This window comes from Mirounga angustirostris, unplaced genomic scaffold, assembly GCF_029215605.1.
Source record: "Mirounga angustirostris isolate CCGP_5_RB_7025 unplaced genomic scaffold, mMirAng1.0.hap1 SCAF_8, whole genome shotgun sequence".
In the NCBI taxonomy this organism is placed as follows: domain Eukaryota; kingdom Metazoa; phylum Chordata; class Mammalia; order Carnivora; family Phocidae; genus Mirounga; species Mirounga angustirostris.
The window spans coordinates 22,604,526-22,631,434 of record NW_026991716.1 but is presented as its reverse complement, the minus strand read 5'-3'; the positions used below and the strand labels follow the sequence as shown (position 1 = coordinate 22,631,434).

At 45.3% G+C, this 26,909-nt stretch overlaps 1 protein-coding gene across 6 annotated transcripts in view; it reads left to right on the top strand.

The window, feature by feature from the left end:
* The window catches only part of CDYL (chromodomain Y like), a 173,967-nt gene extending 159,325 nt beyond the window's left edge, over nt 1-14,642 (top strand). For 4 of the 6 annotated variants that reach the window (XM_045866432.3, XM_045866430.3, XM_054505748.2 and 1 more), the window contains 3 exons: nt 2,918-3,128; nt 11,940-12,083; nt 12,987-14,642. In XM_045866432.3, coding sequence (XP_045722388.1) covers nt 2,918-3,128; nt 11,940-12,083; nt 12,987-13,145 — 514 coding nt within the window. In that variant the 3' untranslated portion in view covers nt 13,146-14,642. Of the gene's footprint in view, nt 1-2,917; nt 3,129-7,807; nt 8,686-11,939; nt 12,084-12,986 lie in introns of those variants that run through there. The other 2 variants (XM_045866431.3, XR_010413516.1) reach the window with 2 other exon arrangements.
* The last annotated feature ends 12,267 nt before the right edge of the window (nt 14,643-26,909 follow it).

The following is a 26,909-nucleotide window of genomic DNA, read 5'->3' as shown; positions in this document are numbered from 1 at the left end:
GGCTTTTGAAGTCTATGGGAACCAGTCGCTGCCTCTTAGTGTCTGAAGGACTGGGAGCCTCCTCCCTCCAGAAGGCAGGCATCTTCTTCCCCCACAGAGTGAGAGAAGCAGAGATGTGGGGAGACAGCAAAGCTGACAAGCACCTGACCTCTCCCCATTCAGTCCTGTCCAGACCTTCACAGTGAAGGGAGAGCTCCCTTGAAAACCGGCAGTGAACTCTAGCTATTGAAACTGCAGATCCCGCTGGCCTTGTTTTCCCCAGACAGTTCCTACACTCTTGTTCTTAGGTGCTTTTCTAACTTTTTTGGTGATATCCATGAAGTAGTGAACATTCTTCAAAAGAATGGATAGAAGTTTGCTTTTGTTTAATTAGAAGTCTTTTTAAACTCCTTTTATGACAAATATAACCTCTTTCCTTCCCTGCCATACCCACCACAGACTTTATAGCTCAGTTCACATATAGTTCCCAGAAAGCTGAAATTTGAATTCAGTATGTTGCATTGAACACATTGGAACACTCATGCATTTTGATTTTAAGTTCTGAAATAGACTTGGCTTTACGCCCCCTAAAAGCAGTGGCCCAGCCCTCCCTGAGGGCCAGGCTCCTGAGCAGCGTCCGGGGGCCCGAAGGCAGCCCCCGCCTCCCTGTCTCTGGTCGCAGTGTGGCCAAGCCTTTGTGGCTCTGGAAAGTTTCTACTAAACAGAAAAAAAAGGATTTCTATGAAGTTTGTTGTTGGTTTTAAAAAAAAAAAATTTTTCTGTAGGCCATGCTCCTTTCTGACATCTCAGAGCTCACATACCCGAATGTTCGGTTGTGTCCTCTGAAAGGGGAAGATGATCTTCGCTGAGCGAGCCACTGAATTCCTACCCCTCCCAGAAGCAGCCACCGATGTCAGATGAAGTTATCATTCCAGGCAAAAATAAAAATAAGTTGGAGAGGGGGGCTGAGGAATCAGCTTCAAACAATTCTCCAGGCTTTGATTTTGCAATATCTATTTTAGAAGCATCTTTTTTCTTTTATACAAACATATAACGTGAGAAGGAACACTGCCTTGTGGAGTGATTGATTTCTTTGACCATTTCTCTATAAAGTCACTCTCTTACTGCAATATTTGCTCATTTCTTTCATGTTACTCTGCCATCCCATTCATGGTTTCCAGATGTTATTAGCACTAGCCCAGCTCCCCCTCGGCCCCTGTTCACATGAGGCAGATGAAAGCGGGGTGATTCCAGGGCACCTGGGAACAGATTTTGAAAACGTCTGCTCTGTATCATGGAGACCTTTTCTAGAGTCATCAGTAACTAAGCGTAGTAAATGTATTTCCATCATGTCATTGACCCAGAATCCTCAAAAGGTGGCACAAGTGAAGTACCTTCATGTAAATTGTCTACATTATTTCAAGAACCTATTTAAAAGGTTGTCTGGCTCTTCTTTGTATCATTAAAACCCAGTGTGATCTTTCTAACAACGCCTCAGGCTCTCATTTAGAAAGCCTTACTGCAACTCATTCATTTGAATGAGTCAGTTCTTACTCAATGTAAAGAGCCCACAAACCATAGGGGACCTTGGGGGCTGGGCTGAGGTCTGCACTGGCTGCACGGTGCTTTCAAGAATACTCCCTGGAGCTAGCATGCAAGCCGCCAGATTCGGCAGTGCGTCCTCTCTTCTGTTCTTCACACGTGCGCGTGTGCACACAAGCACACACGAACACACCCCAAACTTCCCTAGCCTGCCCCCCCTTCAAAAACTATATGATCCCTTGTTGTCACTATTTGGGGAGATGGGGAGACCACTTAAGATGTTAAGTCCTGATTTCCGGAGATAATCTGAATAGATCTGCTGTAGCTTTTAAATTGCTGAATTGCAGAGAGCAACCAGATTGTTATTTCTGGTACTGAAGATGGGGGTCAGGTTTAAAATTCTGTAATTCTGAGCTAGAACTCTGACTGCCTTAAAGGAATTACCTTCTGTTTTTGTTGGTGCATGTTTGTCTTTTTCTTCACCATGTTAAATCATAACGAGCAGCAACCTCTGAACATAAAAGTAGATTCTAGTGGTAGGAAGAAGATGCACATTCCCAGTATGGCATGGCACCAACCTACCCTAAATTGAAAAGCAGCCTACTTTTCCAGTCTGATCCTAAAACAAATCCAAAAATAGCGTTGGCTTGGTTTTGAAATCCACATCCTCTGTGAAGGCTGCCCTACCCCTAGTCATGCTGTCCTTTGCAGTCCTGCGGTAATTGTAATCTCCAGCACACAGTGCGGTACACAGGGATGTACAGGCAGTGTCTCTGCTGCTTACTGGCCTTCCTTGGATCTCCAGTCTTAAACCAGCCTGGAAGTTTCTTGTTTCTACCCCCCCCCCCCAAGTCATTCCATCTAATTCTGGACAAACTCAGGAAATCTCTGGTGTTTCCAGTCAATGAGTTGCATGAAATCACATACCAAGTCCAGACCCCGATCCTGTGGGTCATAACCCCAACCTCCTAGTCTTTACTCAACACCAGGCAGTCTTGGGAGGCCCCGTGCCAGGTTTTCTTTGGGAGAGCTTCCAGAGTGGTCATCGGAAGCCCACAGTGTTTATTGGGCTCCTTATGTCTTAAAGAGAAGAAAGGTTGTGGAGAAAGATGGATTAGTCCTAGAGCCCAAGAGCCAGCCTCTGACTGGACTTCACCCGTAGTCTTCACAAGGTCCTGTAGCCACTCTAGCATAGCGTCCACGGTATCGTCGGGCCTTTAAACACACAGTAAATAAGACCATGGCCCACTTCTGGGAGAGCCTTCAACAAATCTCAACTTACCTTGATTTCTTCTGTAGAGTTTACCTCTTGGTATATTGAATCTATAATAGTAGATTTTTCTGTTGCTCAAATACACAATGTTTTGAGTAATTTCCCATTTATTTTTCATTTTAGAAACTTCGTGAATACTTTCATTCAGTTTAAGAAGCCTATAATTGTAGCAGTAAATGGCCCAGCCATTGGACTAGGAGCCTCCATATTGCCTCTTTGTGATGTGGTTTGGGCCAATGAAAAGGCTTGGTTTCAGACACCCTATACTACCTTCGGACAGAGTCCAGATGGCTGTTCCACCGTTATGTTTCCCAAGATTATGGGAGGAGCGTCTGTGAGTACCTCTATTTTTTAAAATTATTCTAGGAGACTTCCTGAAGAAATCTAGTTTGGTCATTGTTTTTCTAAATGTATATAGGGTGTCATTTTGTGGGGACTTCCTACCAAATGAACCTTGTAGTTCAATTCTCTTCATTAACTCATATTCTTAATTCATGAAATCTTAGGAGGTTTTTCATATTTTGGTTCATAGAACATTTATTGACATTGGGTTGCATCGTTTCCTAGAGAAGGACCTTATTCAGTGAGCAGTCTCTCTCTGCATAAGTGACACTGATATCCGTTATTAGTAAATACCCAGTTTGTAATCCAAACAACAGAGTGTGCCACTAAAAGTTTCTTGACCTAAGAACCTAAGAGCTGCACTTTTAAGAGAAAGCAATGAAGGAGCTAAGTTGATTAGGATAAGAGAAGTCTTCCCATCTGATTGTGGAGCTTTATTTTTTTTAACTGTTTAAGCCATCCATAATAAGAGTGTTTGTAGCTTTTGATTTTTTTCAAGCAATTACGCACATTGCATTTCTTACTCCATGAAGTAGGGCAAGAGGTGGTGTCACGGGTTAGGGTCTTCAAAAGCCAACACTGAGGCGGAGTTTGTCATGGTGGAGCAGTATTCCATAGTCCACACCTGTTGGCAGGATGGCAGCAGTTAGGGGGCTGGACAGAGGAAGGCAGGCCCAGCAAAGCTTGGGCCACCTCTGGGGAGCTCTGGGGCATGGATGGCCTGTCACAGTTGTCCCACAGTGGGCTGAAACAGCTGGTTCCTTTGTGTCCATCATCACCGAGTGTGGGCTGCCCAGGAAGAGCGCCGTGACCGTGGATGAGGCGGCTCTCTGCGGCGGAGGGCGTCCCCGAAGGAGCTGAGGGCTGGCTGCTGACAGCACTGCCAACAGCTGGGACTGCAAGCCCTCCCTCGGGCGGGCCTCAGCGGCACATCCCGGTGTCCACCACAGTCCACCCTTTGGTCCTTCGTATGCACCTCTTCATACACACTGAGGGGGGCCGCTCTTCCCAGGGAAAGACGTAGAGGGGGATTAGCCACTGATGACTGTACAGGCAAGAACCACCTAGATGTTCAAGTTCGCGGGTAAAAGTATGATGAGAAAATGGATGTTTTGCATCCTCTCATTATTTATGGTGGGAAGAATAGTTAACTTTACAGTAGAGAAGACTGGTAGGCGTCACCTTGCTGAGTGGTCAGAGTCCCCAAAAATAAGACCCGTCGTTGGCCCCCGACCTGCTGCAGCGAGAATGACATGGCATCGCTCCACCAGAGTCCTGCCCTGTGGGCATCACCTCTGTCGGGTCTGGAGAGAGCACCAGACGAGCCCGGACTGCGGCACAGTCTGCAGGTGCCACGCAGGGCCCTGACAAAGGGCCACGGCGGTTGGAGAACTCACCGGGAGACCTAGGCGCCGCCCCACACTGGAGGGGACAGAGGGGCCTGACAGCCCCATGCAGATGCAGGGATCTCAGACGCGGTTCGGGGTCAGAGGAAGGACTTTCCTCGGAAAAATCGCCAACTTTGCAGAGAGTCTGTGGTTTGACTCATAATAACTGTGTTGATGGTAGTTGTCCAGTTTTGATCATTGTAAGATGTCGTAGAAGATGTTAACAGAGAGGGCTCGGTAAAGGGTTTATTATCTCTCTACTGCTTTTATAATCTTCCCATAAGTCTAAACTTATTCCCGAAACAAGGTTGAAAGAGGAAGGAGTCTACTGGGCCCACACAGCCCCCATTGCCCCATCTGGTCTCAGAGCCACCCCATCCTCGTCTTCTCCCTTCCTGTTCCAGTCCCACCCACGGCTGCCGCCTCCGCTGGCCTCAGCGACCCTCCTGTGGTGGGACGCTGCTCCCCCCACCCCGGAGTTACTGCACTTGTGCGTTGGTGGCTGCGGCCGGGCGGGACCCCAGGTGCCCCAGTAGTAGTATTCATAGCCACGCTCTTGGGACTCTCGCTGCATCCGTTGGCCAAGCATGCTCCCTCAGGGACCAGCAGAGCCCTGTTTTAAAAGCAGGAGGCAAACGGCCCTCAGACCATTGGTGGGGAGCAGGGCCAGGGGCAGATGCAGCCATGCCCCTTCCCTCCCCTCATTTCCCAGTCCCGAGTGTTCTTTCTGCCGGGGACATGGTACCGTATCAAGGTCTTTGATGCACTACATACACTGTACTCAGAAGGGGGTGCCACGTCCAGGCTGGTACTCCGCCTGCACTCGGGCCGTCCCAGCGCTCCATCAAAAGTGGTCGAATAGGACAGGGTCAGAGGACCCATGGTCATGGGCCCACTCCCCCCAGCCCCTTTGCTGTGAGGGGCATCTGGCATGGCACACCCTATGCCTGCAGACCGGGCACGTTTTGAGCCTCAGAGAGTGGTGCTCGTGAGGACTTGAGGCAGGAAAACAAACCCAGAACAGAGTGAGCATCTATTCCTGTGACAACAGTCAACCAGCCACCAAGCGGCCGACCAGCTGGTCTCAGGAGTGTTGCCAAGCAGGTGGCTCGGCATTAGTGTCTTGCTGGAGGCTGGATGTTCTGCAGTGACAGTAACTGAATCAGCCTCAATGAGTCAGAGTCCGTGCCCTTGAAGCTGCATGTCCCACACATCCCACAGCCACTCCGTCCACCTGTCTCTTGTGCTGGCACCGGGGCAGCCGGCGACCCCGCTGGTCTCCCAGAGCTGTTCGGTTCCTCTCTGTGGTGCACGCTCCCTGCTGGACACTGATGTCAGCCAGCCATGTACACACTTTCCCGGCCATTGACATGCCAGACCCCTTGTCCCCAACCTTCCAGGCCCCTGACCAGCCAGCCAGGCCCTGGGTTGGGTCACTGCGTGTTCTCACCTTGAGCCACCTCTCCTTCCACAGCAGGTGGTGGACAAGGCACATCCCCTGTCAGGGAGTGTTTCCCTTCGGGGGAGGCTCCCGGGCACTTGTCGGCTGTGTTTCAGTCTGCACACCCGAAAATGGAGCCAGCCCACCCACACCCCAAGCTCGCTCATCAGGACTCCCCCATGTGGCCGGCAGTGTGAGCTGAGGCAGGGCTCTGGTGCAGCAGTGGTGGGTGACGTGGGGTCTGGGCCCCCCATGCGGCTCCCCTGTGCTGTCTGCTGTCTGTGCCTGATCCCAGCGCTGCACCTTACGGCTCACCTTACACCTAGCAGGCCTGATGGGACTCCGCTCCTGGGGGACATTTCCAGCGTGTGGTCATTTGGTGTCCCGTGGCTAGGTGTTCTGCCTCCGCCAGGGTTCAGTAAACACTCCAGAATTGTTTTTAAGAGGCACATTCTTCTCTGCTGTGAAAAGCGCGGCCTCGCTCTGGAACCCCGGAGGCCTGCATTGTGGTCCTCTCTCTGGCATGTGCCCCAAGCTCCTGGAGGCCTCTTGTCCCACCCACTGCACAGTCAGGCCTGGTGGCTCTGACATTTCGGCTCCACTCAGCCTGGCCACCACCCCCTCCGTGCTTCTAGAAACCATCCCAGTAGCCAGGTCACGCCATCTGCTGGGGCACTTGCCAGGGAGTTCCATTTTGTATCTCAGGAGAGCTCCCAAATCAGCAAACTCCCCTGTCCAGCTTTGTGTTCTGGCTCCAAGTCAGGCACCCTTAGAATTCAGCTCCCTGTGTCGTCTTGCAGCTCCTTGGAGGGAGGAAGCGAGTTACAGGCCTAGGGGCCAGGAGAGGAGGTCGGCAGGACTTGAGGGAAGCGATGCCGTCTTGCGGAGAGAGACCTCTGCATTGTCTCTAGGCAAGACGGCAACACTTGTTCCTGTTGGGGACAGAGGGGTCAGAGGAATCTGGGGTTCAACTTTGGGGTGTCCACCTGGAGTCCCTATTCCAGGTTTAAGGGTCTCCTCCTTCCTCCCCTCCCCACCAAGCCCAACGGGTCCTCCCTAGTGGGTGACTCATCTTGTCTGGAGCTGGGCCACTCAGACTAGTAAGTCCTGGGTCTGGATCTGCGCTTTCTCTGCCTTCTTGCTACCCGGGAGCCCCTCTGCTTGCGTCAGTGGCAAAGAGCAGGTACTGTGCCCTCATGTGAGGATTTTCACACTCGAACCACCGCCAGGGCCGGGAGCTCTGGGTGCTCCACCAGTCCGTGAGGGGTGCTCTTTGCAGGCCAGCCAGGGAGCGATCTTGCTCCCAAAGCCCTCTCATCACCGCTTTCTCTCCCATTCCCACCCGTGACAAGGTAGTTTTTCTGGAAGCAGAGGCTGAGATGGATTTGGGCAAGCAGGACACAGGGTCCGCCTCTGTGGCAGGGCAGGGAGGAGGCAGGATTGGGCAGAGGGCACGGGTGAACCGTGTACCTTCCTGGCAGAACTCCTCACAGGGAGCCCCCACTCTTCCGGGGGCCGCACAGCCTTCAGAGCCTCATCTGCGGGGTTGGCCGTGCCGAGGAGCTCTCCCAGAAGGCCCCTGCGAACAGCACTCCTGGCAGCGGGGCAGCAAGTGTTTCTGGGCCGAGGCGTTCGGGCAGCACGTCTGTGTCCACCCCAGGGTGGTGCTCCATGTCTCACGGATGAAGAGGTGGGCCCCGTCTGGGTCATTTGTCTTCTTTTCACCACACTGCACCCACCCAACAGTTACTACTACCTAGTTCTGGTGGTAGAGTTGTTTTCGGGAAAATTACTTTAAGTTCGTTTTGAGTTATTACTGTAAAACAGATTGTTTCCTAACAGCTACTGCCTGTTCTGGGAGTGAAGACTCCTTGCCACGGGTGAAAGCCTTCTACGTGCATCCTGAGTCATTACCGTAGGGGAGACTGAAAGAACTGCGTGATCCAAGGAGGTGTCTGATGTTGATGCAGATACACAGGAAGAGCAGATTGGGGGAAATCCTAAACCTGACATTTAAACACATTCTGGGCAAAGACATTCTGAAATTGGAGTCCTTGGGCCAACAGCTTCTAAGAGGTGGAATGCTTTGAGCCCATTGCATTCAGCACCATAAAGCGCGGGAAGCCGTGACGAAATGAATGGCTGCTCGTCCAGCGGGTGCATTTTCCCTCACTGGACATGTCTTGAAAACACATTACTTTTTGCTTCTCCTTGTGATCTCCCGGTGCCACTCATGATTCTCCCCCGGGGTGCTGGGTCCTGTCTCCCCCCTCCCCGTGGGCACACGCTGCAGCGTCTAGAGACTTGACAGTCACAGCGGAGGTGGAGCTGGGTGCTGCTCGGCGTCCCGCAAATCACAGGACAGCCTCCTCAGCGCGGAGCCGTCTGGACCAGAATGTCGGCAGGCTGAGAAACCCTGCCCTGAAGCAAGAGCAGACAGTTAAGTGCAGAGCGTTTGACTAAAACCTGTCTGCAGAAAGTAAGTAAATGCTGCAGGGGTGAGGCATGGTGTGACAGTGCTCCTTGGAAGTGACCCCCCAGATGCCAAGTCCCCTTGGTGAGCTTCCAGCAGGCTGAGGCAAGGCTGCAACAGGATGGGCTTTCCACCCAGGGTTTGTGCACAAGTCTGCAAGAAGGCCAGGAAGGATCCTGTTCCCAGGATAAAAGGAGCAAGCTGCCAAAGCCCCTTTGGAGTGAAGCTGTAGTCACAAGATGTGCAAGTTAGTGTCAGACGGTATCTTCTACAGCTTAGCCCTCCTTGTCCCCAGTGAATATTCAGGGCGTGCCCGGCGCTGCACGGTCCCGGTCCCATGGCTCCAGGGCTGTGACAGACACCCGGCAGAGCCTCACTGAGGAGAATGCGAAGCTGGTGAACACGGGCTCCCACTGAGAAAGCTGGCGGCTCTCGTTCCGGATGGTGTGATGCTGGAGAGCAGCCCAGTCAATGGCTGATGGCCTCACCCCGAGTTTACCGGAGGGGCTGCCACTCTGGGGAGTTGAGAGCCTGACCGAAGGGAGTAAAGTGGCAGAACCGCTGCCTCCATGAGGTTCAGACTCCCCAACCCCGGGGCACCTGGGTGGCTCAGCTGGTTAAGCATCTGCCTTCTGCTCAGATCCTGAGCCCGGGGTAAAGTCCCACATCGGGCTCCTTGCTCAGCAGGGAGCCTGCTTCTCCCTCCCCACCCCCCCCACCCCCCCCAGCTTGTGTCCACACGCTCGCTCGCTCTCTCTCGCTTTCTCGGACAAATCTTTTAAAAAAAAGAAAGAAAAAGCTCCCCAACCCCTCCCACCCAAGCTGGTCAGGTTTCCTCACCACACCTCTTAATGTGGTCTTTTGGGCTGAAAGAAAAGGAAACTCTACTTTCCTGTGGCATTTCTCACTTGTCTGGGTAGTTACACTATAACTTTTTTAAAAAACAGTTGTCCATCTTGGAACAAAATGGCAGCCAATAAATTTCCAGTGACCGTATTTTTGCAAATCTGTTTCTTGGGTAGAAGTTAGAAACCTCTCATGTTAAAACTGCTGGAAATGGAGCATATGGGAACATGCTCATTCAGACTGAGTGTATTTAATCTTACTAATCTTATGGTATCATTTGTTGACTGTAATTTAAACCAACTCACTGCCTGTACTTACATGAGTATTAACAACCTTGAGTCAGTCCCACTTTTGTGCTCTTGGGTGAAGTCAGAAATACCCTTTGTTGTCTTGCATGTCCAGCCATCAGGAATAGAGAAGACTAAGTAGGGAAAGACTCTCCAGGGACTATAACCACGGAGTTAGCCCGGCTCCGAAAGGAGGACATGGTGGCAATGGCAGCTCACCGCCTGGCGGGAGACTGTTCTGATGGCCCAGTTGGCTAGCAGAGGCGCGTGGGAATCAAGGAAAGGGAGAAGGGAGGAAGAGAACAGTGGTAGGGTTCTGCTCTACCTCCAGAGGGGAACAAGTAATATTCAGAGAAGTGACAGGGTGGGGGGACAGGCCCACAGAGGGACTGGAGAGGGAACACGGGGAGGAGGCTTGCTCTCCCCCACGGCCCACTATTTACTGGCATGTGTTCGCATCCACGCCCCGAGCTCAGGCCCTGTGGTTCAGGCTGGTCTTGAAAACATATGTCACACTTCACTTAAGTGATGTAGTTGTGGTGTGGTCTTCACTGTGTGTTGAGAGTGAGAGAAGCACGAAGTAGGAAAACCGTAGAGCACTTCCCACCAAGTCCTTCTGTCAGCACTCCTCTCACCCTTTCTCATTGCGTTTGGACCGGTCTTCTAAAGAACTATCTTAACAGCTAATAGTAAGGTGAAGTCAGGCTTCTAAATGCATTGTTTATTTCAGACCTTCTTTTCACCAAGAAGAGGATGTTCAGTACAGGGGTTTTCAAATAGAACATCTCCAAACTCTTCAAACATCCGTGACTTTGTCCAAGACTTGGCACAAATAACAGGTCCACGCTGGCGCCAAAATAAGTCATGAGTGTGAAGGACTTTAGTCCTTCTTGTGGGGACCCAGCTCTCCACCCTGTTTTCCATCCTCTGCCTGTGTTGAAAGGGTAGTGAGTCAGCCAGACATTTCCTTTGCCAGCTCTTTTTATTTGGGTGTCGTCCACACTGTGTGTTCACATGCAGCAAATGTCTCGATGCATTTACAGGAGAATTTTCTTAACAATAGTTACCTCTTTACCTAGTTTACCTTGGGAGGAAGGTCACCTCCCAAGAGTATGCTTTACCTGAGTCACAGTAGATTATGGTCAAGTTTTTGTCGTGACCACCAGAGTCTTTGGGAAGCTTAGCAGTGCAAGATAAACTGCTTGCAGAAAATTGGCACGTCGGAACAGCACGAAGTTTCCTTGTCAACTAGATTTTCTCCCTATTTTGATATCTGTGAGCCTGTGATTTGAATGAGCTAAACTCAATGCACATTGTGTTGAGACCTTAAGTGATACAGAATCCAAAACAAAGTCAATTTTGTATGTATACATACACATACAGGTACATATATACCTTCTCTTTAACAAAGATAAGTGTTCATTTCCTTCATTGAGTCATTTGAAGTAACTATAGTCAGACCCTTCTAAGGAGACTACAGTAGTGGTCATTTTGGGTGCATTCAGGTCCTGAATAGTTGCTTACTTTAATGTCCGAGTGGTAAAATGTGGCCTTCTAAGATAAACTCAAGCAGAGGGGCGCCTGGGTGGCTCAGTTGGTTAAGCGACTGCCTTCGGCTCAGGTCACGATCCTGGAGTTCCGGGATCGAGTCCCGCATCAGGCTCCCTGCTCGGCAGGGAGTCTGCTTCTCCCTCAGACCCTCCCCCCTCTCCTGCTCTCTCTCTCTCAAATAAATAAATAAATAAAATCTAAAAAAAAAAAGATAAACTCGAGCAGAAACATTCACTGCCCTTAGAACATTGTCTGTGTGTATTGAGAAGAAATCACCATTGGCCTCTCAGATACAGAAAATCTTGAGTAGTAGTTCTGTGACTGATTTCGATCCCGAAAACTACGAATTTTCTAGCTTCGCTTATGCCTCAGGATACTGTTCTGTGTATTGAGTGACTTCACATGTGGGAACGGCTGCCACTGGGAAGGAGGAGGCAACTGGAGAGGGACATGCCAGGAACTTCAAGCTCACAACAAGTAGACCTTCTCTAAGTGAGATTTCTTGGTTGTGCCCACGTGATTCTGTATTACATCATACAATAAGCCTTTTTTTTTTCTATTTTTTTTAATTCCCAGTCAGTATGTTACTTCTCTGCGTAGTTGATTGTGCCTCGTTGGATTGCTTCTCCATGCACAGGCTCCAGAACAGTGCACTTTAGCTGGAACCCTGGAGGAAGCACAGCGAGTCCCCAGCAGGGCCCACACGTTCACACACCCGTCCTCAGTTTGAATTTTTTTAGATGAATTTTCGGGTTGGGTCTTTTCTGCCTGCCTCCCCCTCACATCTCATACCAGTTTCAACTCTTCTTCCTTTCAGGCAAATGAAATGTTGCTCAGTGGACGGAAACTGACGGCCCAGGAGGCGTGCGGCAAAGGCCTGGTCTCCCAGGTGTTTTGGCCTGGGACCTTCACCCAAGAAGTCATGGTTCGCATCAAGGAGCTTGCCTCCTGTAATCCAGTTGTAGGTGGAATTCATTCTCTTACATATGTTACCTTTTTTTTTTTCCCCTATGACCTTTCCTCCAGAGAGCTCGCCCATGTAGCGGTGTTTTCGGAGTCCTCTGCCTCTCCTCCCTGCATGGCTGCCTGCATGTGAAATGCCACTGGAGCTAAAATTGGTTCCACTGCTCCAGATGGGCTCACCTTGTCCTCCCGGTTGCAGAGGCCTAAGAATGAAAGGAATGCATTTCAGAAATGTAGGAACCTCAGAATGTCCTACAAAACTCTCCAAACACCATCTATATGGTTCTTTCCTGGTTCCAAAGCTCTTTCCTATAATCATGTTTGCTTCCCATGCCCCCCCCCACGCCCCCCACAGTGGATGTAAGCTTCTTTTTGATAAATGTGCTGGATAATATTCAGTCTGGTAACAGAATAGCATGTAGCAAATTAGAAGATGAAATGTTACTGAATATTAACTGACGTGACTCCCATCTAGATTACCTTTGACATGACAGCCCTTGTGAGTAAGATTAAATTTTGGTTAGAAGATCCCCTCAGCAGGTGTTTGCAGAGTTTTCACGGAGTCTCCCAAGGGTCGATACCCAGCACCGGGGCTGCGCTGGCCTGCAGCAGGGGCACGGGGCCCAGGCTGGTTGGTCTCGGTGGGGAGGGCCAGGGTGCAAGCAGCACAGCGCTCCTGAAACAGCTCAACAGCTGAGAAGTCGAGAATTTGCCCACTACCTGGTGTGGATATACCACAGCCCTATCTCGGGCCTGATGTGTATCATGAAAAAAAATGGTAGCCTAATTTTAACAGGTAATTACTCACGATGGATAACTGCCTCCGTAAATTTGGGGACAGATAGAGCCAGTCCTTGCAGATGCGCACCCTTGCTAACTTACTGCTCGTTGTCCGGTCCAGGTGCTGGAAGAATCAAAAGCCCTTGTGCGCTGTAACATGAAGATGGAGCTGGAGCAGGCCAACGAGAGGGAGTGTGAGGTGCTGAAGAAGATCTGGGGCTCGGCGCAAGGGATGGACTCCATGCTGAAGTACCTGCAGAGGAAGATCGATGAGTTCTGATTGGCAGGTGCTTGCTGGTGACACTGGAATTCTAGAGCAGGACATCTGTCGCGCCAGGTTGCCCTCCTCCATCCCCACGGCCTGAAACAAGTTCACTCTTAGCTCACGCTTGGAAGCAGGACTTGCGACATCCAAGCTATTTATTATCAAGGAGTTTTTAAGTACTGTAACTTTAAAATAAATAACTACAAAGCTCCTTTGTCCGAACGTCATTATTTTATACTTAATATACACACAAGTATAAGAGTATAATGGTGAGCTCCAGACTGCTCTTCGAAGCTCTAATTTTTGTTATCTTTAGCTAGTACTGTATAAAAAAAAGAAACGAAGTGTGTTTTGCTGGTTTTGGGTGGCAGAAAGGTCTGGAATAATGTTTGTTTTCCTGATTTTTTCCTTCTAGAACAAGAATCTAAAGAGGTATTAGCCAGCCTCCTCTCTCCTGCCCCAGTTAGAGATACAGAAAGATCTGAGATGTGCCTCTGTCTCAAAAGGTACAGATACCTCAGAGATGAAATGTCCTGAATCAAAAGGAAAACTTACCTTGTAGGATAAGTATTTCTGATGAAAAACCCACTGACAAACATACCCCTAAAGTACACTTAGGATTCATGCTGGAAAATCCATTGATTCTTCCTTTTTAGTATGTCCAGTTCTTACCCAGTTAACATGAAGAAACCACTGTCTCTTCAGAAGAAAGCTTGTTTGCAGTATTAGTGAATCACTGAATAGCTTAAGTATGAATTTCTAAGTTATAAGTTAGTCTTAATGGAGTTTAAAGAGTTTTTCTGACCCTTTTGAAAAAATAACTACATAAGTGCTTCTTGTTGCTGGGTGAGAAATACTACTTTATATACAGTTTGGGTTTTCTATTTGCAGATATGATTGATGTATTACACCAAAAAAAAAAGTATTTTTATGTTTATAAAGTGTAATTTTTAGGTTCACTTAGAATATATTTTATTTAATAAGTTAAAATTCTTTTGGCACACTATTAAATGCAGAAACTCCTTTAAGAAAAGAAAAAAAAAAAGAGCTACCTTATATTCAATGTTTAATGTTCCTGGTCTCTGCTTTCATGTCTACGCACTATGCGGAGTACAGTGTGGTGTCCAAGAGTGCCCTGTGTAAATAGACATTCACATTCCTTTCAGGAGTGGGGACTGATTCCTGATTACAGACGCCTATTATTAGTTAGGCTTCTGAGCTTGCAATCATATTGAATGTATGAAGAATGAAATAAAATCAAAACCTTATTTTTGTACAGTTTGGAAGTTTATACTTAGAACCGACCACCTCCTGACCACGTGGAGAGCTGTACAGTGTGTAAATCTGCCTTTACCTTGGATTGGTTGGTGCAGTATTTTTGCATCTGTGGGACCTACTTTTTCGTTCAGTAGTTTGAACTATATATAATAAACTGTACAATCTGTAAAGTTTTTATAGAATAAATATTCAGCTGTGAAAACTGGTTAAATAAAACTAATATTTCTTAACACATTTGAAATGTTCGTCTCATTCTTCACTCCTGAAGTTTCTCAGGGGACGTTTAATCTTTTTCGTGAGATACGCCCGTGGGCATACAGCTTCTGTAGAGTTTAGAGAGTAAGTAAGCCTGTGGGACTGTACCTGGAGAGGAGCTGGAATATGACAAGTATTGTCCTCCCAAGACCCGTCTCCTGTACTCCCCCCCCCAGGCTGCCATTTTTTTCTGAACTTTGTGTCTGTCTCTTCCTCGCTGCTCTGTCAGAGATGCATATTCCTACATACATTCCCTACTTCTGCCTGTTTCTGAACTTTACATTGTATCATGTGAAAGCTTCAGCGATTACTTTAGTATTGAGAGAGTTGGAACTTACTTCTTCTTTGCCCAGACCTACAGTGGAGGTGTTTTCATTGCTGCTTCATAGATAGAGAACCTGAAGTATGAAGTACTTCACATCGGGCTGGGATCTGGCGTCCAGCCCAGGTCAGCGTGGCACAGCCGGCATTCTGGCCGCAGCCCCATACCGTCTTTTTCCTAGAATTTACAAAGGGAACAAATTCAGTTGGGTTCTCCTCAAATTAGGGATCCGACTACACCATCCTGGGTTTTGCCTTCCCCGGGCCATGTTGGCCACATCCCCCCTTCTCTGAAGCAAAACTTTCATGTTCCAACTTCTGGCTCATGAATTGAGCCCAACTAGGAGGAAGAACGGACAACTTGAAATCCTGACGTCCGTGCCCAGTGTTGGTGACGGTGGCAGGAAATGCTGTCCTTCAGATTGGTGGAAGCCTAAATTGGTTCAGCTTCAGAGGAGAGTTTGACCAAATCCAGCAATTCCACATATAAGGATTCATCATAAGGAATGAATTCTTGCAGGACATACGAGAATTAAGATACATATGCAATTAAATTCATCTCGGGGATTTTCCTAACAATGAAGAGCTGGAAATGGCATACACATTCATCAGTAGAGTTTGAGTATGCCACACCATACAGTGAATACACAGCTGTTAAAAAAGAATAAAGTATTTATAAACCTTAGGTGAAAAAGCATGTTCTAGAGCAACCTATGTCAAAAACACCCATTGTATGCTTAAGAGCTTAAAAGCTATGCACAAAAACCAGGCTCCCTTCTGCTTATGAGGTCCTCTCCCCCAGTGCTTCCCAGCTGCCGGGTTTAGATACGGCTCAGCCCTTGGCATGTGGAGGTGGAAAGCCAGACAGAGACGGGCACTGCTGCCCACTTAGGCCTCTGAGTAGGGCCAACCCTTCTTGGGCTTCATTGCTCATCTGTGCTAAGGGTGAAACAGCTAGCACGTCCCCTGCAGGATGTGCCAGGCACTGTTCCAAACACTTGTGGGTATTAGCTCATAGGTTTTTTGAGGGACCTCCATTTCCAAGGAATATTTATTAAGGTGACATAAATATACAATCACTATAAAATGAGAGCTCTCAAATCTTTGGGTAGGCTGATTTAGTTTCTGGCGACTCTGACAGGATCAGTGAAGACAAGAAATCAGAAGAACACTGGACTTTGAAGATCTTTGAAGGAAATCATGCCCATTATGTAAGAGGAGAGAAGTGTGGAGAGCTACTGGCCAGGCTGCTCCTACTGCCCCTCGGCCTCATTGCTCGGTTGGGAGTGAAGGAGGGGTAACCCAGGTCTCTGGGCAAAGCAGGAGCCCAGTGGGCCAGGGTCCGGCCTCCATGACCAACTCTCTCCCTTAGCCACACCACAGAGGCTTCAACCCACTCCTACATTACTTATTCACTTATACTAGTATGAACAAATGTTACTCTCCAAAGGAAGGAAATTGTGTACGTTGCAGGAGAATTGGCACTTAACCAAATAACAAGCACGTATCTTCGGGACAGCCTGGGGATACGGGGCTCTGTCAGCTGAGCCTGTCACTGCTCTCAGGAAGCTCAGTCTCATCTGCTTTCCCCAAATCCCAACTAGCCCATCTGGTGGCCTCTCTGTTACTGACCTTTCTATCCTCCCATAACCAGCTTTGCCCAGTCCATGCCTTTCCTGCCCTGGAATGCACTCTAGAGGCCTGCAGAACATGCAAGGGAGAGCCCTGGTCTTCACAGGAATAGAGACTCAGGGCAGGTGAAAGTCCTCCAAGAGGACTTAGCCCTGTAATAAAGCCCAGAACTGCAGAGCGGGAGAGGATCTGTGACATGGCGTGCATCTGTTCATACACAAGGACACTGAGACTAGAGGTGTCAAGTGACCCTTTCATCATTATACAGCCTGTGGGGACAGCCTAGAAGTGGCCTGGCATCCAGGAATAGCTAGTGTTCTTCACACTCCATTGTTGCCTGCCTACCTGCCTTCAGCACCTTTACTGGCCAAAATCAGAATGAGATGAACACTGGCTACAGGTAGTGTAGAGTGGTGGTTCTCAAACTTTGTTGCATATTAGAATCACCTATAAAGCTTTGAAAACTCTTAATGCCTTGACTGTACGTGAAAACAAATCACGATCCCCGAGCTGGGATCCATGCATCTGGGGTATTTGACCCAGGTAGCTTAACTTGTCTGTGCCTGGGAGTGGTGATGGTTAGGAACATGGCCTGGAGAACTCAGTGCTTTCTGGTATCTCATGGATCTGATGCTGTGGGTGGCAGTGGGGCAGAGTGGGTGGTTTGAGGCTGCTTGGCGGCTTGGGATTTAGGGCTTTTTCCAGTGGAGGCTGGCCCTACCTAGAGAGTTTTGATGGTTTACAAACTGTTTCTGCATCTGGAGGGGCTGGACCAGTCCACAAAACCTTCAGTACTAGCATCTAGAAATAAACATCCCCAATCTTTGGCAACAGAGGAAGGACTGCCTATATCCCAGGAAACTCCTCTCTGTTCTCTAGAGAACATTCCTGACAGTATCTCTGAAGACACTCTGAAAATGGCACTGAAAATGGACTTGAACATTGGTTTAAGAGTTACTTTTTTGGTGAGGGGAAACTTAAGTTAAAAGCCAACTTTATGATCTTAGAGCCATATCATGTCCTTAGAAGACTAATAAGTTGTTTAATACAAACATTTTTTAAAATAAAAGCTAAGGTCTAATGAGTTTTGACCTTAATTCCTATTTTCCTAATTTTACATTGTATTCTAAAACTGGGAGATATATATCTATATCAATATCCATACAGACTATATATATAATCACCCATGTGAAACACCCTGGATAAAACAACTAGACATAAGATTACAAGGAAATAGAACACATGAACAACAGTATAGACCATATAGGTAACTAGACTTATTGTGGGGATCATTTCATAATGTATAAAAATACTGAATCACTATGATATACAACTGAAATTAATAAGATATTGCATGTCAAGTGTACTTCAATTAAAAAATGTAGACCTAACACATCTATAGAACCCTCCACCCAGCAGCAGAATACATATTCTTCTCAAGGGCACATGGAGTATTTTCCAGAACAGAACATAGGTTAGGCAATAAAACAAGTCTGAATGAATTTAACAAGATTCAAATCATAGAAAGCGTATCCTTCAACCACAGTGGAATGGAGTTAGATATGAACAAATTTAGGAAATAGAAAAATATGTGGAAATTAAACCTCACATTCTTAAAAAAAAAAAACTTTCACAAGAGAAATTAGAAAAGATCCAGAGGTGAATGAAATTGAAAACACAATGTAACAAAACATAATAAATTAATAACAAAACACCAATATTTAAAAAAATAGAAACGACACCCAATCAATAACCTAACATTCTACCTTAAGAAACTAGAAAAAGAAGAGCAAACTAAACCCACAGCAAACAGAATGAAGGAAATAAAAATGATGAGAGCAGATATAAATGAAATGGAGAATATAGAAACAATAGAAAAAATCAAGGAAATTTCTTTGAAAAGCTTAATGAGACTAATCAAGGAAAAAAGAGAGAATACCCAAATTACTAAAACCAGGAGTGAAAGAGGGACAGTACTACCAACCCTATAGAAATAAAAAGAATTATAAGGGAAAACTGTGAACAATTGTATGCCAACAAATTAGGTAAAGTACATGAGTTGAATTAATTCCTAGAAAGATGAAAACTACTGAAACTGACTTAAGAAGAAATAGAAAACCTGCATACACACCTATAACAAGGAAAGAGATGGATTAAGTAATCAAAAAGCTTCCCACTAAGAAAAGCCCAGGACCAGGCTTCATTCATTAATTCTATCAAATGCTTAAAAAGTAATCAACACCAATCCTTCACAAATACTTGCAAAAAATAGAATAGGAAGGAACATTTTCTAATGTATTCTATGTGGTCAGTTCTAACACCAAAACCACACAAAGACATCACAAGAAAACTACAGAGCAATGTCCCTTATAGATGCAAAAATTCTCAAAATAATCTGACACTGTATAAAAATGATACACCATGACCAAGTGGGTTATGGTTGCAAGGTTGGTTCAACATAAAAATATATATATAAAGAATAAAATTACATGAGCATTTCAGTAAATGCAGGAAAGCATTTTTAAAATCCAACAACCATCACAATAAAAACAAACAGAAGGGAATTTCCTCAACTTGATAAAGGCCATCTATAGAAACCCAGAGTTAACATCATACTTAATGATGGCAATTGAAAGCTTTCACCCTAAAATCAGGAACAAGACAAAGATGTTTGCCTTTGCCACTTCTATTCAACATTGTACTGAAAGTTCTAGCCAGAACAATTAGACAAGAAAAAGAAATAAAAAACATCCAGGTGGTAGAGGAAGAAGTAAATCTATTTGCATATAACATGATCTTATATGTAGAAAACACTAAGAAATCCACACACACACAAAAAACTTTTAGAACTAATAAGTTCAGTAAGGTTGCAGGATATGAGATAAATATACAAAAATCAGTTGTATTTCTATACACTAGCAATAAATCTGAAAATAAAATTAATTTCATTCACAATAGAATCAAAAACAATAAAATTCTTAAGAATAAATTAACCAAAGAAGTGCAAACTTGTGCACTGGAAACTACAAAACACTGCTGAAAGAAATTAAAGAAGACCTAAATAAATAGAAAAACATTCATGGACTGGAAGACTTACCTTGTTAAAATGGAAAAACTAAATTTATCTACAGATTCATTGATAACCCTATAAAAAATTCCAACCTCCTTTTTTGCAGAAATGGACAAGCTAGTCCTAAAATTCATATAGAAATGCAAGGGACCCAGAAGAGCCAATTCAATCTTGAAAGTGAAGACAAATTTGGAGGGCTCACACTTCCCAATTTCAAAACTTACTACAAAGCTACAGTAATCAAGACAGTGTGGTACTGGCCTAAGGATACACATATAGATCAATGAAATAGAATTGAGAGCCCAGAAATAAACCCATACATCTATAAGCAATGATTTTCAATGAGGGTGCCAAGATCACTCAGTGGGAAAAGTCTTTTCAACCCAAATTATTCTGGGACAATTGTATATCCACATGTCAAAGAATCAAGTTAGACTCACCATATACAAAAATTAACTCAAAATGGATCAAAATTTAAATGTAGGACCTACAAGTATAAAACTTAGAAGAAAACATAGGTGTAACTTCATGATCTTGAATTAGGCAATAATTTTTTAGATATGACATTAAAAATGCAGACAACCAAAGAAAAACAATAAACTGAATTATATTTTAAAATTTTTTTTAAACTTTTGTACTTCAAAGAACACTACCAAGAAAGTGAAAAAGCAACTCATAAAATGGAAAGTATTTGCAAATTATATGTGTGATAAGTCTAGTGCCCAGGAAATATACAAAAAATCTTGCAACTCAACAATAAGAAGACAACCCAATTTAAAAAAAAAAAAAAGGATCTGAATAGACATTTCACCAAAGATATACAAATGGTCAATAAGTACATGAAAAGATGATATCATTAATCATTATGGAAATAAAAATCAAAACTACAATGAGATACCACTTTACAACACCAGGATGGCTGTAATGAAAAATAACAAATATCAAGGAAAATATGGAAAAATTGGACTCTTCCTACGTTGCTAGTAGGAATGCAAATTGGTGCAACCACAATGCAAAACAGTTTGGCAGTTCCACAAAAAGTTAAACATAGAGTTACTATGTAATTCTGCAATTAAATGTATGCCTAGTCACATACCCAAGAGAATTAAAAACAAGTTCTCGACAAAATACTGTACACAAATCTTCATAGCATCATTATTCATAATAGTCAAAAAATGGAAACAACCCAAATGTTCATCAACTGGTGAATGAATAAACACAGTATGATATATCCAAATTATGAACTGTTATTTGGCAATAAAAAGGAAGGAAGTATTAATATATGCTACAATGGGATTGAACATTGAAAACATTATGCTAAGTGGAAGAAAGAAGCCAGAAACAAAAGGCCACATATTGTATGATTCCATTTATATGAAATGTCCAGAATAAACAAATCCATAGAAACAGAAAGTAGATTAGTGGTTGCCAGGGAACTGGAAGTGGGGGAGGGAAGACAGAATGGGAAATGACTGCTAACAAGTACACGGTTTTGAGTTAATGAAAATGTTCTGGAATTAGTGGTGATGTTTGCACAACCTTGTGAATATACTAAAAACCATTGACTACCATACTTTAAAATGGTTAATTTTATGGTATTTTAATTGTATCTCAATTTTTTAAAAAGAGTATATATCCTCTAAACTAACATAAGGAGAAAATGGAAAAATACTTAACTGACCCAAAATAAGAAAGGAAAAAGGATAGATAATAAACACAGTTGACATGGTGGATTTTGCTCAAAATATTAATAAAAAAGATTAAATGAAAATGGACTGAATGTATGAAAATATCTGGAAATGCATATATGTTTACAAAAAAAACACATCAAAAACTGAAAAGTTCGAATAAAGAGGTAGAAAATATATAATGTGCAAACATCAAACAACAACATCAACAAAACCCTGCCATCACCATATTATCAAAATACTACTAAAGCAAAAAGCATGTTAGAAAAAGAATTACTTTATAATGAGAGCAGACTGAGTTCTACTCAAAGTTAAACACCAAATTTGTGTGCCCTACTTAACTTATCCTCAAAATATATAAAGCAAGAATTGACAGCTGTACTACAAAAAAAAAAAAGACAAGGACAAAACCATTATAGGAGATTTTGACACTACTCAGTAAATGATAGACTCTGACCCTCTTACATTTTCAATGAGGATGTGGAATCTAAAATCTACCTGATTTTGAGTTATTTTATCTTTGCAAGTTCCTGAGTGTGAATATGGTAGGTAGTTTCTAAAGTGGCTCCCAATGATCCCACTCCCAATACTCACACTCCTGTGTGATCCCCTCATCTTCTCTGTGGGATGGACCAAGTGCCTTGTCTTTAACAAATAGATTATGGCAAATGTGATGGGGTGTCACTTCTGAAATCTGGCTATGAAAGACTGTGACTTCCATCTTGCACACACTTGTTCTCTTGCTGCCTCATCTTGTTCACTCTGGAGAAGCCAGCTGCCATGTTGAGAGGTGCTGTAAGGAGAGGCCCATGAGCCATGAAACTGAGGGTGATTTCCACAAACAGCCAGTGAGGAGCTGAGGCCCTCAGGCTAGCAACCCAAAAGGAATAAATCCTGCCAGCTCCCTCATGATTGAGCTTGGAATAAGTCCTGCAACTAGTCCAGCTGTGAGAAGACTGAAGCTTGGCCAACATTTTTTTTTTTTTTTAAGATTTTATTTTTATTTTTCGACAGAGAGAGAGAGAGAGACAGCAAGAGAGGGAACGCAAGCAGGGGGAGTGGGAGAAGCAGGCTTCCGGAGGAGCAGGGAGCCCGATGCGGGGCTTAATCCCAGGACCCTGGGATCATGACCCAAGCCGAAGGCAGACACTTAACGACTGAGCCACCCAGGCGCCCTTGGCCAGCCTTTTAACTGCAGCCAGTTAGAGACCCCTCGCCCAAGGACCCAGCTAAGACATACCTGGATTTGTGTTCCAGAAACTGAGATAACTAAATGCTGGTATTTTAAGCCACTAGTTTTGGAGTAATTTGTTATGCAACGGAAGATAATTAGTACACTCAGAATGATCGGTCTCACAGCGTACTTTGGCATTTGACAAATATATACATAAGAAATATATATCTACATATAAATACAGAGACAGGATACATAGGGTCTTAGACAAAATTTTCATTTTAACATCCTGTTTATTCTTTGCATTTAAATATCCTTTTATGAGGGATTGGATACATAAATGTTTTTATGCTCGTACAATGGAATTCTATGCAACTCTTAAAATGAATATGATATTGATGATGATGATGTAGTAGTAGTAGAAAATATTCATATATTTATTAATCTCTTAGAGTAGTAATTATTAATGATCTCTAATTGTATTAGAATTATAATCCACTCCATTTTTCAGATGAGAATACTGAGTTTTAGGAAGGTTATATAATTTCCCTAAGGTCATCACATTGTAAGTGTTGGGGCAGGTGTTTGACAGCAACCAAACTCTACCCAAGAACAGCTTTCTCGGGGTAACCTGGCTGGCTCAGTTGGTGGAGCATACTTTTTTTTTTTTTAAGATTTTATTTATTTATTTGACAGAGAGAGGGAGAGAGCACAAGCAGGGGGAGCAGCAGAGGGAGAGGAAGAAGCAGGCTTCCAGCTGAGCAGGGAGCCCAATGTGGGGCTCCATCCCAGGACTCTGGGATCATGACCTGAGCCGAAGGCAGATGCTTAACCTACTGAGCCACCCAGGTGCTCTATAGCATGTGATTCTTGTTTGTGGGTTCAAGTCCTACATTGGGTGTAGAGATTCCTTAAAAAAATAAAATCACACACAAAAAAGAAAGAAAAACAGGGACGCCTGGGCAAATATATTTGGGCAATGCCCCCTTTGGGAATCTGGATTATGGTTCCTGAGATAGAGACAAAGGAGTGTTCCACTAACTGGTGTATTTTGTAACAGTTATGTTAACATGCTTGTAAAAATCAAAACAGTACACCAATTTGTTTGAAAAGTAAATTGGCACTAGAGATACCTAGTGAGAGTCAAATCAAAGTTTGATGTATTTTCTGTGCATGTGTAACTGTCTCTCACCACCCAAATCTATTTGCTTCCTGATTTGGATAATGAAAGTCAGACACTGAGCTTGAGTAAGAAGGGATAGTACATATTTCAAATGAATTTGGTTCCTTAGTTTAAGACAGTGAAGAGCAAGAGTTTATATAACAAAGAATTTATCTAAAAGTCATCTGACTTTCGTTGGGGGCGCCTGGCTGGCTCAGTCAGTAGAGCATGTGACTCTTCATCTCAGGGTCATGAGTTCAAGGCCCAAGTTGGGTGTAGAACTTACTTTAAAAAAAACACACACACACACACAAAAACTGAACCATAAAATTTGAGTGTAAAAAAAGTCATCTGGCCTTATTTGACTCTTAATCTTAAGCTCGATAGTGAAAGTTTAGATAGCAAGGATACCCATAATGGTATATGTGTAACAAGAATACAAATTGCTTCTAAAATTCAAGAGGCCATAAATGTCACATTCGCTTATATTTCTAGATAAAATCAAGTCTGGTTCTTAGTTGCTTAGGAGAAATGAGAGAATGAGCAACAATGACCAAGAGAGCGGCTGGAAGGGACCGAGACCACCTCGGGGCTCCTGGAGAAGGCTGCACAGCCCCTCAAGGAGCAGGGCAACACATCCGCAACCTTCCGGAGCACCCCTCCCTCGACCAGAGGCATCATTTTAATAAAAGGAAAAACAATCTGTTGATTTTTACACCTAGCTGTAAATTTTTGCTGGTAGCAATCTGTTCCTTGTGACAGTTTACCACTGAGGTTTTTGTTCCCCTTTATGACTAGAAAGCTTTCCTATCTGGAGCTTTAAAGCCTCCTGCAGTGAGAAACTATTACATAAACACACAGTTTGGAGAGAAGGGAATGACCTGTAACTCTTGTTCTCTAAAGATGGGCGATCATCACACCAGCGCCAGTCCTCAGCTCCACTATGGGGACTCTCAGCTGGGCCTCATTCCCAGACCGTAGGAGGACAGAAGGATATCCCATTGACGCTGAGAAGGAGGCTCCTGTCGTAGGCCCTGCAGATTCTGAAGTTCAAGTCAAAAGCTTCAGCGACTGTTGCGTAATAGTCGTGGGAATAAGGTAGACGCAGGCCTAAGAGGTTTTCCTACCCTGTACCTCTGGCAAGTCCTCCCTTCAGCTCGGACCTTCACGGAATCCTGGAATGCTGAAAGAGGTGTTAGAAGCCACGCTGAAGCTCAGGAACCAGCCCTCCGTGCGTTGGTCTTTCTCGTGACCAGGACCCTTGGAAGAACCATGGCTCCCACAAAGCAGGTAGGTTTGGAGAGAGATGCTCGTAGTTGAGCTGATTAAAGTATCACTCGAAACACTTCACTGTGTGCAAATGTGTGCATGCGTGTGTGTTGGGAGGATGCTTTCTTAACAGCTTCATTGAAGGATAATTTGCATACAATGAAGGGCACATGTTTAAAGTGTACAACGTGCTGAGTTTTGACATACGTATACACCTGTGACCTCGTTTCCATAATCAAGACAGCAAACATCCCTCACCCCAGTTTCCTTGCCTCTCTTTGTATCTCTCCCTCCAGCCCCTCCCCACCCTACCTCTCCGCAAGCAGCCCCTGATTTGCTTTTTGTCACAAATAAGTAGTTTTGTAACTATTTATAATACTAGTTCTGAGCCCAGCAGGCAAATACTTTGTTTTTGGAGGTGAACTTTTTATTGTGTGTTTAAAATTCTCAGTTCCGGGCACTTTGTTTTTGGAGGTGAACTTTTTATTGTGTGTTTAAAATTCTCAGTTCCAGGTGCCTGGGTGGCTCAGCCGGTTAAGCATCTGCCTTCGGCTCGGGTCATGATCCCAGGGTCCTGGGATCGAGTCCCGCATCGGGCTCCCTGCTCAGTGGGGAGTCTGCTTCTCCCTCTCCCTCTGCCTGCTTCATCGCCTGCTTGTGCTCTCTCTCTCTCTCTCTGTCAAATAAATAAAATCTTAATAAAATAAAATAAAAATCTCAATTCCCAGAGAATGAGAGCAACAGAGACCCACAAAAGGCTGGTATGGGGCACCTCCTAGGGGTAACGGTAGCCTCAGCTTGGCTCACGTGCCCTGGAGGCCCTGCCCACAGGACAGCCCCGAGCAGCCTCTACCAGCTTGGTGACAAGGCTCACTGTCTTTTCTGGCAGGCTCGGGACAGTGTGGGACTCCTGGCCAGTCCTGGCACCAAAGCAAGGAGTACCAGCAATAGGACATTTGAGACCAGTCACTGCCACCTCACATCTCATCCCTGGACTACCTAGCCACCACCTAAAAGGTACTCCCCTTCTCTCTCCTTTCTGGGAGCTTCACCCTTACTGCTGTGCTCCTCCACATACTGGATCTTTCCTCCGTCTGCTCCGTTCCCAGGCCCCTCAGCCCCCAAAGCCCTAGGTCAATGTCACAGTGTCTCTCCACCTCAGTCTGCATGCAGAACTACATCTCGGCCTGGGCTCTGCCCATGGGACCGCACACCTTCTCCCCCCCAAGCCCCCGGGGGGCCCTGCACCTGGGGGACACCACGGGTCTGGGAACCCATGACGGCCTACCCGCGCACTGCTGCCCAGCCTCTTCCAGGGCGGCAAGGATGTTCGGATGAGGGGTAACCATGGAAATTGTCCCACATACATACTCTGTCCTGCTTTGGGCGAATGACAGTGAAGATAGTGCTTTCCCACAAAATAGGTGATGACATCTATGAAAGTGACTAGTTCATTTCTGACAGAAACAGGCATCAGAGAGGGCGCCTGGGTGGCTCAGTCGGTTAAGCGGCTGCCTTCGGCTCAGGTCATGATCCCGGGGTCCTGGGATCGAGCCCCACGTCGGGCTCCCTGCTTAGTGGAGAGTCTGCTTCTCCCTCTCTCTCTGCCTACTTGTGCTCTCTATCTCTCTGTCAAATAAATAAATAAAATCTTAAAAAAAAAGAACCAATCATATAAAAAAAAAAAAAAGAAAGAAACAGGCATCAGAGAAGTAGGGCTAAGTAGCCACAGGTCGATGATAAAAGCTCCTTAGGAGACAGGTAAAGAGTTCTTCAACCGGACACAAAAAGGACGAGCCCCTCCCCCCGGAAAGATGGAGACATTGGACAATAGTAAAGTGAAGAACCTCTTTCGCCTCCCCCCAATTTTGATACATCATTGGCATATAACACTTAAGTTTGAGGCATACAACATAATGATTTGGTACAT